At 38.1% G+C, this 13,290-nt stretch overlaps 1 protein-coding gene across 1 annotated transcript; it reads right to left on the bottom strand.

The window, feature by feature from the left end:
* Positions 1-4,323: 4,323 nt before the first annotated feature.
* Positions 4,324-11,404, bottom strand: prokr1b (prokineticin receptor 1b). The gene is made up of 3 exons (XM_020630952.3): positions 11,124-11,404; positions 9,739-10,350; positions 4,324-6,450 (listed from the first exon to the last, which is right to left on the bottom strand). The coding sequence occupies exons 2-3, from the start codon at positions 10,194-10,196 to the stop codon at positions 5,745-5,747; spliced, it is 1,164 nt and encodes a 387-aa protein (XP_020486608.1). The 5' UTR covers positions 10,197-10,350; positions 11,124-11,404; the 3' UTR covers positions 4,324-5,744.
* Positions 11,405-13,290: the final 1,886 nt, after the last annotated feature.

Consider the following 13,290-nt stretch of genomic DNA (forward strand, 5'->3'; position numbering starts at 1 on the left):
ATGGCAGAGGCTTCTAAGCAAAGTGTCCATGAGTATTAACTAATCTATTCATAAAAATCCACACACCGCCAATGAAGCAGTGGAAGCAAGCAAGCAAGCTTCTTGCCCAAGGATACATCACATAAGTGGCTTCAGGAGCTGGGGATTGATCCTCTGACCTTCCGGTTGAGAGACAACCAACTCTACCACTGATCCACACCTGCCCCGTACTCATGAGCAAGAGTGGTCTGAGGACTAGAGCAGTGCTATATACCAGCAGTCCATTAACAATTTACTTTATTTTACTCCTGTAACATTATCAGATTCAACATTTCAATGTGAAAAGTACAGGTTATTATTAGATGATGTGGTAATGTCTTTGTCACTTTCACTCTTCAGGGAAATATTGTTATTAAAGGATGTTTGATTTGAGTATAGCTGCACAGCTACTGGTGTCCAAGAACTGGAAGTTGGAATGATGAAGCTGTAAATACTGGGTGGTGGTGTGGAAATGGAGGGCGCACATAAAGGATACAAAGACAAGGTCATTGATCACAAGACAATGTGAAAATGAACACATTTGGTGTCTCTTTTCTGTTGGATAGATACAACCAGCTGATTAAAGCAAGGAATTATAATTGAGCAAACACGAGGAGTGAATGCAGAATGGTATGTGGAAGAAGCGTGCATTTTATTCCAATTATCTGGACATTCCATTGAGCTTCATTAGTATCTTGTATATCTTACAATATGCAAAAGCCTGCATATGAGTATACATAGAAGCAAAGCCTTTTGATCTTCTGGTCCATTACTACCTCAACTCTCCGTAGAAAAATGTAAATGGTCCATCTTCAGATCACCAAGAATGATACAAAGCAGCAACCAAAGCTCAAATCAGTTTCATGGGTAATAATTAAACTCAAGAATGAAGAAAAATATACATTTTCTTAGGTTTTATTGAGGTGAAAAGCAGTTTTTCCGTTAAAAGACACATCCTCTCAGTTCACTCACTGCTGTTTCCAGACACTTGTGGCCCCGGTGTAGCAGAGGCCGGATGACAAATGGAGCGTTCTACATTTAAGCTGTTACAGGAACACAATTGATTTAATTGTCCTCTACATGGCTCAAACTGAGCCTGAAATCAGAATCATTAATAATGACGAGAAAGCGATTTGCTGTCACAGGCTGTCTCTTGCCTCCAAAGCTGTGGGCCATGAGAGGGCAAGAAAGCAGAGAAAAATTACATTAAACGGCTATCTTAAGAGCTGAAGCCTTAACAGCACAGGTTTGGCTAATAGTCATTAGTCTGCTGAACATGTTAGCTCCTGGCTTGACCAGCCCACGTGTTAATGTGACCAGGATATTGTTGGTTGTTCGCGTCTAGAAATGAAGGGCAAAAGTTCAGCAAATAATGGACACATCAATGATTTTGTAAATGTTTCATCATTGACACAAATTTGCTTTTTGATGATTGTTCATATGTTAAAGCCTGCCTGCTATTATTTACACTGACATAGCTACATTTTTCATTATAAATTAGAATAGCATGCATGGTTAGCATTAGAATTAGAGAGCATTAAGTAACAGTGTTTTGTTTTTCAAATGTAACATTGTGTAGAGAAAGTTTTAATCAAGACTGTGAAAATTAGGACATTTCTATATCTTCTTAAAGTTGTAAAAAATTATTTATTTTTCATGGTATGTTCCTGCTACCATGCGCACCCGAGAACGTGTAATCTGTGCTCGGTGTACCCTGTTGGCCATTTTTATTAAAATGATGTTTGGAAATCTTGGAAATAAAACTTTGTTGAGAGATAGATGTAGATAGATGGAAATGTTGTATTGTCCCTTGAGGAGACTGTTTGCTTAGAACAAAGACCCATCCCTCCTTTCTTTAAAAAATAAGCTACTTTCCTATTACCCAATCAATAAGGTATAGTATGGGGGCGCGCTGGTGGCGCAGTGGCGCATGTGTTGAGACTCTCGTCTCGAGCGGGAGGCCCGGGCTCGCTTCCACCCGTGGCCCCCCTCCACATGTCATTCCCCGCTCTATCCACTGTCCTCTCTCTGCATTAAAGGCACGAAAAAGCCCAAAAATAAGGTATAGTATGAAACATGTTGTCAGTGGTTTTAACATGCAGATCAAGTGCACAGCAGTGGATAATGCTGCAGAAGTAGGTATTTTGATACAGGATTATTTTCTATAAGGTGAAAATACAAGCTAATTGCACCTCTCATCTTCCTCAAACAAGCAAGTCAGAGGCAACTTTTCAAGTTCAATAGAAAAAAAAAGAGAGATTGATAAGCTTGGAGTCCTGAGCAGTACAGGCCGAGAACATTAAACAGCCCAGAAGAAGAAAACAAAGAAGCTGTAGATTCTCTGTTCTCGTAAATGTCAAATATGGTTTCCTGGAAAGGGTCATCCTGATGGCTCTGTTTATGAAAGTTGTCAAACAGATAAACCATATAAGGAAGACTTTTTTCGACACCTAACAGCCTAATCCCTTTTAAAGGAATAAATGTAGTTTAGTAGTGTTTCAGGCCAAAGTAAATGTCAGGAAGGTGTCAGCCGTAGAGTTTTGCCTCTATAATAACATAAATACGAGTCGAACTGTGCAACATGGTGGGTGATAAGATTATACTCCTTTTATGTAAGTGAAGAACTTTGTTAATTTGCACAAAGTCTCTAGATAAGTCTCTAGACCTATTGAAACATTGTAAATTTGTGTCTTCTGAGCTAGAGGTAAAGAAGATGACGAAACATTAAGAGCGAGTGCATTTAAACACTTGAGTATCCCTTAGAAACGAACCGCTGGAGCCAAACACGAGAGTCTGAGCTGCCAGCAGGCAGCAAAATATATCTGTTTTAAAGTGTTGTTTATTTGTACAACCTAATAGAGGGTTCTCCAGGAAATTGAGGTACACAGAGAAAAAAACACTCCTGCATTACCTGACAGCTCCCCCACAGGGTCCAGAACACAGAGATGAATGGCTTCAATAAGCAAGAAGCAGATAATTGAAAAAAAAAAAAAAAGGTTTCCTGGTTTCAAGCACATAAAAGAATGAGCATAAGAGGCGGCAAGCTTCACAAGCTGTCAACTTACTAAACAGAAATGTAATGGTTAAATCAACAAATGCATGTCAAAATTCATCGTAATACAATAACAGTAAGGTATGCTGTAAAAAGAGACCAGTAACATAAGAGGTCAGAAAAAGCTATTTAAAGTAAATGTATTGTAGAGATATCACCGCTTTAAACTCCTAATTTATTCTATGAAAAACGGTTCACAGTGTGTCAAACTGTGCATGTGAAACAGAATGCTTTTGGTCTATTAACCCCCTGCTGTGACTGAATCTAAAGCTGTTTATAACAGTCAGTATAGGTCACTGTTCCATAATGAAAATCAAACGCTTCCACACCAGCAGGAGGTGGTGGTGGGGTGGTTAATGTATCTAAGACTGTCTGCAATATATATGACTCAATAGGTTATCTAACCAACAGCTTATTGACCAATATATGTTTATAGTTAGATCAGCTACCTCTAGTGGCCATAACATGTATTACCAGGGAATATGACAAAGTATAATAGTACTTTAAAGGGTGAGAAAGTCCACCTGTGGTAAATGGCAACAGACCTGTCCAACAAACAAGCCCATACGAAACCAAAAGTCAACATTGTAATCATTAAGTTACACAATCAGAAGCGGTGATCGGCCACTGAGAAATAACAAATGATGTTGCTTTCTTGGATGGATACAAATCTAGGCACTCCCTTAACGTGAAGAGATATCATGTTCCCAAAAAAGAGGGACAGAGAGTTCTGTAGACCCTTACTATTGGTTTGAGGGTTGTGATGCCATTTACTGTGAAGGATAAGGAATTTCAAAATCTGTAAATGAATGAGTCCATTGATGGCAGATGATACGTTACCTTCATTAAACAAAACCTGAATGAAAGAGGTTTCGAGTTGGGGAACTAAACAAAACACTGCAATTTTTACAAAAAAGGTACCGCAAGTAGGTCTTGGGTTTCTTTAATTTGGAAGAAGAACCCTTCAAACCCGCCAACTAACTATCAAAAATGTACACATACATCTGAGATCTTCATTCAAAAACAAAAGTACAAATGGTTTTGACTCTCTGGATTCACCCAACCAACTGAGCAAAGAAACTTCCACCTCCCTAGCCCAGCTGATTGTCGTCAGCCATCAGGTGAGGAGAACATCACAGGTGCAGTCAATAGCTCCCGATGAGCAAGGAAACATGTAACCTAGTTTCCATGGGAATCTATCCCTAACACATATGCAATTCATATTTAGACAGATGATGCATAGAAATCACAGCTTAGAAAATAAAAGCTTTTTATTTCAGCATTACATTTTCTAATACCACAAGTACACATAGAACATTTATCTACAAAATAGCATGCTTATCTTTTAATATACAAATAATCAAGGGGAAAATATTTTCTTATTAGGACGTTCCAAAGACATGGTAATGTGTCTTGTAAACTCTTGAATACTTTACATACCCCAAAATGACATTTATACAGAAATATCCTCAATAATTCATTAAGGAAACACAGAAAAAAACATATATACAAAAGCAGACAAAAAGCAGATGATCTCATTAGTGTTAATAGCTTTCGACCTTACTGTAATAAAAGTAACCACATACCAAAAATGAATTGTTGCTAGTCAGCATTATGAATCAGTAAGGTCAACAGAAGCTGTTATTTATAAGTCTTTCATGTATTTTTACATGCAGTTTATATCTTCAAAATGCAAAATTAAAGTCACAATAGCAGTGGATAGTCACAGTTTGCACAACACCACTGTTACAGTAATTCACTAAGCAATATTGTATGTACTGTTTGATTTACATGGCCACATTATGAAATACACAGATAGCACACACTTATGCTTCATAATGTTAGACTCATTTTATAAGCTATTTTAATAAGAAAAAAAATATAATAAAATGTTTATGTAAAAAAAAAAAAAAAACAACAACACTGGCCTACATAAACATTGAAGACGTTTATCTATCTGCGTCAACATGATCACATGCACATCCAGTGTGAGACATGTGTCATGGCATGTCCCCATTGTAGGCGAACTCCCCTTAGCCCACTCCACGTGAATTTTGACCAATGACAAAACTGTAGCAGTACAGAAAGGCTAAGAAACTAACCCGGCATCTCACGACTTTAAGAAACAAATGTTTTAAATTTGCTTTTTAAAGATTTGTCAAGTAAAACAGATAGTTTCTTACGTGAAAATAACCGCAATCACGTCGCTCATTCTGTAAGTCGGCTAAAGGTAATTTCTATTATCTGTTAGCATTAGGCTAAAGTACAGCCTGGTCCATCTGTGAGAAATCTCAACCCCCTGGAGAATAAATGCACTTTCCACCACTTTGTACAACTGAACTGTAGATGTAAGGCATTGTAAATGTATTTGGAATTTTCTCTTTTTAAGCTCAGATTGCTTTCTTAAAAGGTAAAAAACCAACATCAGAATTTCAATACACGGACACAGAGGACAGTTTGCAGAATTACCAGAGCCTAAATAAACAGATTCCTAACTGTTAGAATTGGGCCTTGACCGGCCTGTATTACATTCGAAAACTACCCAAGACCGTGCTGGGTAAAAAGCCACTTCCATTGTAATGGCATTTTTCACATTTAAATTACCTGTTCATATCAATGAATAAAATACATGCAACAAATCAAAGGTCATTGCATCAGATTTTTTTTTATCTCTTCACCTTAAGTGAATGCATTCAATCTCCTCTGTCACAGGCATGGATGAGGTCCTCATATCCATCTCATCAACAGTCTTACGGGGAGCATACTTTGACCTCCAGTGCAGCAACACAATCCTCTTCAAGTACTTCACAGTGTTGTTCTTGACGCTAACAAAACAGAAGGTATTAATCATGCTGTTGCTCATGGTAATGCACTCAATGATATAGAAAGCCACTAATGAGTTTTTCTGACGAGAGATAAGCGTTGGGTGGAAATCTCGGAGGATAGTGAAGCCGTAGTACGGCGCCCAGCACAGAATGTACGCCGTCAAGATCATGATCAAGACCATCACTGTCTTGCGGCGACAACGCAGCCTCTTTCTTATCTGCTCAGTCTGGAAACCCGGGACGCTCTTGAACCAAAGCTCTCTGGAAATTTGGACGTAGCACATTGCCATGACGATCACAGGGCCGACAAATTCCAAGGCAAAAACAAACAAGAAGTAGGAGCGGTAGTACGCCTGCTGGTCCACAGGCCAGATCTGAGCACAGAAGACTTTATGAGTGGTTGGATAGGAGCCGCTATGAGGGTACATGGTCTCAGAGGCAAAGTATGCAGAGGGTATGGAAATCAGAATGGGAACAATCCAGACTACTGTAATCAGGTAGTAGGCAGTTTGGTACTTCATACGAGGCCTCAGTGGATGGACTATAGCCATGTACCTGAAAGAAACACAAACATGTTGTGTTAACAACGCAAGGTTAACTCAGAGCATTCAGAATGCCTGTTTTAGTAGTCTGAATCTTGTGTGAATTCGAGAATTGGAAGATTAAAGTTCAATATCAGTGCTCCATTAGTCAAAGTAAAGGATTTGTAACACCTGTTAACAATATCTTCACTCCATTTAAAAGGCAAGAGGATGTGATTTAATAAGACTTTGGGGGTCAGATGATGCACTCAGAGTGAGAGGATCATTTTTGCCTACCTCCTACCTCTAAGGCCGATTATAATTTATTTCTGACTGACTCTTTAGACCAGAGAACAGGTTCTCAAGGATTTCTGCTAGAAAGTCCAAATTTGACTCGTCAGACCTCTGGACAGTTTTCCACTTCAACTCATTCCATTTTAAATTATCTTGGACCCAGAGAAAGCAGCAGAGTAGTAGGATCTGAATGATGTATGGTTTCCTCTTTTCATTGAGATGTCTGTTTTGAGTGAGAGGATGAGGACCCCAAAGACCACACCCACTCACTGTTGGATTTTGGCCTTGTACCCTGCACACAGACATGTTTTAAGATGATCTGATGATCTTTTATTGATGTGATGGACTATATATGATGAAAATACATTCTTTGCAATTTAACGTTGAGGAATTTTTTTCTTTAGGTGTTGCAATATTTTCCAACTCAGTGGTCTTTCATGGAGTTGCTAACCCCTCCCTATCCTTCCTTGAGAATGACTCGACCTCTCTCAGCTGCTTGTTTACTCAATCGTGTTACTAACTTGCTGCCAACTTTTTTAAAGATGAAGCCTATAGATGCTGTTATTGTTATTCCATCACTCGTCCATGATCACTTCACGTGCTGAAAGCCAACACATGTTAAATTCTAATCACATAAAGCATGGCACAGCTTTCTTAGAACTCGTCTTCCTTTTCCATTGTTCAGTCAGGATTGCATTTATATGCATTTAATTTGTCTCTTGTACTATTCAATTGCATTACACAGTTCATTACTCTGCTACAGAATTACCAAATATCTTTAATAATAATACACTTTACATCACGATATGCAGCCAGTGTACCACATTCAAACACAGAGCACCATAGTCCATTCCCTCTGCAACAGGGCCATGTGTATTCTCTGTATGAAGCTGCCCGTCGTGAACACTAGACAGCTCACACATTGTCCGGGGAGGTATTGATTTAACTATGATTTAGAATTATCATTTTGTCGCACTAAAAATGAATCATCCAGCCTCATCAGCATTACTCATTACAAGGCAATTTAAACCTACTCTTGCCATCACCTGCCCAGGGACAACAGATGGAAAGGGGCAAGTTAACTAAATCTGGTACAAAGCATCTCTTCTCTTCTCAGACTAATGATGTTTTGTACACTGTCCCTGATTCAAATAAACTGATAAACTAAAAAACTAAAACTAGACGTCCTGTGGATTCTGTGTGCACTCATGAACATGCAGTATGTAGGTGTATTATATGTTTATGTGTGCATTACAGTACAGTGTCACCAATTGTTAAAATAAATCCCTGAGACAAAATTCAGTTTCCTGAGAGGTGTTTTCAAAAGAAAGAAGGCAGCAGTAGAGCTTAGACCTTCCTAAAAAACTATGGTAGTCTGAAACCTTTTTTAATAAATTAGTATTGATTCCCTTTTGATTCAGAGAAGCGTGGCTCAGTACAATGTTAAAGCTCAAATACTAAACAGTGGTAACAAAGCCCTGTCTCCTCAGAATGATGCTCCTGTTTAATCAAGTAGTGCCAAGAAGAGAAAGATAATGCTGCACTCTGGTGACCGGGGTTCACTTTAGGTCATTGTTTGGGTTTGTTAAGTTTAGGAAATGTATGTTTCAAATCAGGTGGAAAAGCCTTCATTAAAAGTTTCATTGCATTTTAGGTGCTTGAGGATGCTACTAGCTAGTAAAAAGCTACTTCACACTTGCAGACAACCCCTGAAAAACTCCTGAAATTTGACGGAGGAGTTGTAAGTGTGAACACAAATAGCCACATTTTTTATTCAGACTTCACCAGGAGTTTCTTCTGCAAGATCCCTAGTACTTTTTTTCTCTGCAAGTCTGAGTGAGCTGATGTGAGAACGCAGCAGGACGGAGAATTCAGCTCGAGTGGGTAGTGACGTTTATATACAGTGACTGCTGCACGGTGCATAGAGTGTGTGCAAGCGACCACTACGATCACCGTGCACGTAATTAAACGGCTGCGTTACGTTTTCTTTTCATCAGTATGTTGTTCACTGCTCTTTTGTTGATAGAGTGATTCAGTTGAACTACACGTAGCATTGACACAAAGACAAATATTCTCATTGGTTCAACATAAATAGAAGTGCTGCTGACGAGTCTGTGTCATACCAACTCAAGTACCAGAAATGTACAAGTTGTCTTGAAATGAAATCACAAATACAGCATTTGATCTTCAGTCTTTATATTAAGTAAAGAACACTGACTGAAAATACATGATAACCTGCTCAACTCATCATGTTTGGCATATTTTAAAGTATATTACAGCCTTTGTCAGAGCAGGATGAAATAGCGATGTGGTTGGCACAAATAGATGCAGTTTACCAGATGGACTCTTCATTAGATGATAACTTCCTGTTGCATACTGAACAGATTAAGAAGCCAACAGTTTTCCAGGCTAATTGGCAATCAGAAACAAATTAAAGCTTAAACGGCATTTGAATTTTCCAACATATATAGCAGCTCCCAAGTCTCAATTATATTATAATTCCAGTTAACGCTGCACTAAATAAATGCTTTGCAATATAGTGACCGTATCCACTCCATTGTGACTGCTAACGGGTAGAAATCAATCAGGGAGACACTGATTAGAACTCACTTGATGAAAATTGTGGTGGTCGCTATTTTGCAACAGCTATTGTGTTGCAAAAATTCAAATTTGGTTTGATATACAATCAATGTTAAGGAAGTAGAAGAGGTGCTTCATCTTATGTCTGCTTTTATTGAAAAAAAACACCTACAGTATGAAACACTGCAGGAAATGACTGGATTGATGTAGACAGATTAGAGAGACAAAAAAGTCAATTTTTGAACTGCCACATCAGTTGAAAATGGCAGCTGATTTGTCATATACTTATGGTTTTTGTGAGATCCTTTTATGAGGTGAGCACTGAGAGATAGAAACATGGAAGCTTTCTTGAGCCATGTCTCTGTATAGTGCTGGTAGATCCAAGAAGCAGTGGCTTGTAACTAAAGACAATGACTGAAAGAGATATTAAAGAAAACAACAGACTCACCTGTCAACTGCAATGGCAAGCAATGCATTTGTGGACACATAGAGGGACACAGTACGGAGGTAGTTGACGGATGCACACAGCACCAATCCATGATTCCAGGAAAGCTGTTTCACCACGTAGTAGTCCACCAGGAACGGGCAGCACACCACCGCCACGATGAAGTCCGAGATGGCCAAGTTGGCGATGAGAAGGTTGGTGAGGTTTCTGAGTTTTTTGTAGCGTGTCAGCGTGGCAATGAATATGAAGTTTCCCAGTCCGCAGACGAGCACAATACAGATGAGCACCACACCGATGACGATGGTGGCCACAAAGAAGGCCTGGCCCTGCGTGGTGTCTGGGATTTCCTCAGGAGGAATGCCATAGTCCATTTCATACATGTCCATGTAGTGATCCAGTTTGGCAGCTGGGAGACTCCCAGTAAAATCCACGTCCATGTGGCTAATGTTGGGGTCACCCATGTCTAAGCACACACTCTTATTTTGCTTACAAGGAATAAGGAAAATAACGATTTCAAAATATTATTTGTAAGAGGATTGATGCCTTCTGGTTCATGATGGAAGCTGTTTGTGTGAAGATTAAACCTCAAACAGGTGGATTCTTCTTCACGTGCACCTAGAACACAGTTCTAATTTCAGCATTATTATGAAGGGTCAGGATTTATGTCAACAAGGTGCTCTAGAAACAAATTACATCATGTTGGCGCCCACGGTGTAATCTGATGTCGTGTGTGACATTTCTGTGATTTTTTTCTGATGAAAAATGTTCGTAGGTTGGGTCAGTAAAGTGGAAGAAGAAAAAAACTCATCATAATTTATTAAGACCTTGTCACTTTGCAGCAAGCCTACGTCACAGACTAGGCTCAGCGTGGTGACATGGCATTTAATTTGCTGCAAAAGAGCCACTTAAACCCCCCTCTCTTTATGAAGCACAGAGAAACTGTAAAACCTTTCACAATGAAAAGCATGCATTTAATCAGACAAGATCAAGTGTACCTTCATTCAGAAACACAAGCAAAGAAACCAGCCTGCTTAACAAACATAGCACACACTCCTATAATATGAGAACGAGGGTGATGAATAATATGATCCCTGATATCAGTAACTTTTTCAACCACAGATTATGTGTTCTTCTTTAAGTAGAAACAGTGACTTTAATTATTCCCCAACATTGTCAGTAATAGTCTGGTTTTCATGCAGTACCATGCAAATAAAGAAGTATAAATGAAGAGTATTTCTTCTGAACTATAAAAAAAAAAAGTCTAAAATGCACACAAAGTTAATCTCTAAAAAGAGGGTGAATCCATGTTTCTACTCATCTCGAATTAGTCCAGTAATAGGCTACAATACAATATTTCACAACAAAACTTTAAAATCTGAGGCACTTACCGGCATACGTTTCAGAAGCTACAGCAACTTTTTTTTTTCCAGCTCAATAGGCTAATGATAAATTACTCAATAACTGTTTGCGGTGGAGACTGTGTGTTGCTCCATCTGCCTCCCTGAGCTGTGTGATCTGCTTTCACTCTGCTCCTTCTGAGCGCCTGGTAAAGAGAGGGAGGAAAGTTGCGTCTGCTTCTCCTCCATCTCAAGTACCCTAATCAAACGGCGACACGGGGGAGGCATTACGTTACACACGTCTATCAGCGTCTGCAAAGAAGAATGGATTGTTTTGGTCTGTGGGAAAGTCGCACACAGAACCCACTTGTGTGTACTTGATAAATATTTTGATCATAATTGCTAAATTTCACATGCATAAATATGAATTCAAAGGTGAAAAAAAAACATGCTTCATTGCATTTAGTAATGAGTTCAAACAATACATTCATTCGGTTAATTACTTAAAACTGAAACAGCTTGTAGTATGTTTAAAATACTTACATTAGTGTTAACAGTTTCTTTTTCCTTAAATCAAATGTATTTCATATGTTATTTCTTCTGTCTACATTCATTAATTTACTTTTTTCTACAATATCTTTTTGTACGCAGATTCATACGAAATTCATTCTTTCATGAATAAAGTAAAAAAAAAATGTGTACGACGGAGGATTAGGGCTACGCTAAAAAAACTTTTTTTTATTTCATTTTTGAGATTAAACTCGTAAATTTACGAGAATAAAGAAGTAAATTTACAAGTTCGAGACCAGCATGCGCGAAAATGATGAAAGTAGAACTCATTTTCCTCTGCAGACAACTTCCTCCAAGTCAGTGTGGTTCTTTCTTCAGAAAAACCACAGTTTTTTTTATTTTATGACAATGTGAAGATGATGATGTGCCAAAAGCATGTGTAGTTTCATATTTGCAAAAGTAAAGCCACAACACAATTTTGTTTGTTGCCTGCACTTGTCTGCCTTGTTAAAGTGTCTCATGTGCAGAGACAGTTTGTGTTCATACATCATTTTACAGATAAACAAGTTCTTGCAAGTTGAAGTGAAAACTGCTCTTGAACTAACTGTCTTTTACCGACTACACAAGGAAGTAGCCCATTTCCTTATTAGTGAAACATTTACTAAAGTATAACAAGATGCTCCATGTTTGTCATTTCAGAACAGGCTGCTGCTGCTCTTCTGATATAGACTAAAATAATTACTTTATTCATTTATTCTTTAAAGACTTTAAGAGTTCTACTTTCATAATTTTCGCACAGGCTGGTCTCAAACTTGTTAATTTACGAAATTATTCTCGTAAATTTACAACTTTAATCTCGAAATTTAAAAAAAACCCAAAAATATTAACATAGCCCTAATCCTCTGTCGTACATGTTGGTGGTTGGGAGGCAAAGAAGGGTTAAAATAAAATTCACCAACTTAATGAACGTCCACAGTGATGTACATAAGGCTACACTGTAAAAACCAAAAGTCATAATAACATAAAATTTTAAGTTAGTTACTTCAAGTCAATGAAAATGTTGTGTTATGTATTATATTATACATTTATGTCACCTCAACTAATTGAAAGTTTTCCAAATTTGAAAGGTGATTCATATTAACTTAAAAATGACGAGTCGAACCCTCCTTGCAATCTGGTGGGGGAAGTATTTATTTTACTGAAATATTCGTTTAATGTATTTTTATTTGATTTTACTCCAATGTGTTGTTCTCATTTCATAAAAAGAACGAGTTGTGACTGAATGTCGGACCATCATTAAGAGGGATTTAAGAGATAAAACCAAAAACAACAGGGTTTGAATGCCTTATAGTTTCATGTGGAAAGTCAGAAAATGAACCTTTAAAATTAACTCCAAGGTTTAGAAATGTGTCTCTGAAAGTTTAATTGAAAGTGAAGTGTTATTTTAAAGTAATTTAATACCTCCCTCCAGAGACATCTGTTGTTAGTGCAACAGAGGGCCCAGCTGTTATTTGTGCACATTGGATGGAACATTGTCACAAGGCTTGAGCACTTAAAAAAAAAGATGTTACGCGCGGGTACTCTACTACTTCATATGGGTGCATGTTGTTGCTGGTAGTGATGATAATGGTGACAATAATAATGTTGTGAATGATGATGTCGTTGTGGAAGAATATAATAATCATTGCTATAACCTGACGTTACTTAT

This window comes from Labrus bergylta, chromosome 10 (genome assembly GCF_963930695.1).
Source record: "Labrus bergylta chromosome 10, fLabBer1.1, whole genome shotgun sequence".
NCBI classification, from domain to species: Eukaryota; Metazoa; Chordata; class Actinopteri; order Labriformes; family Labridae; genus Labrus; species Labrus bergylta.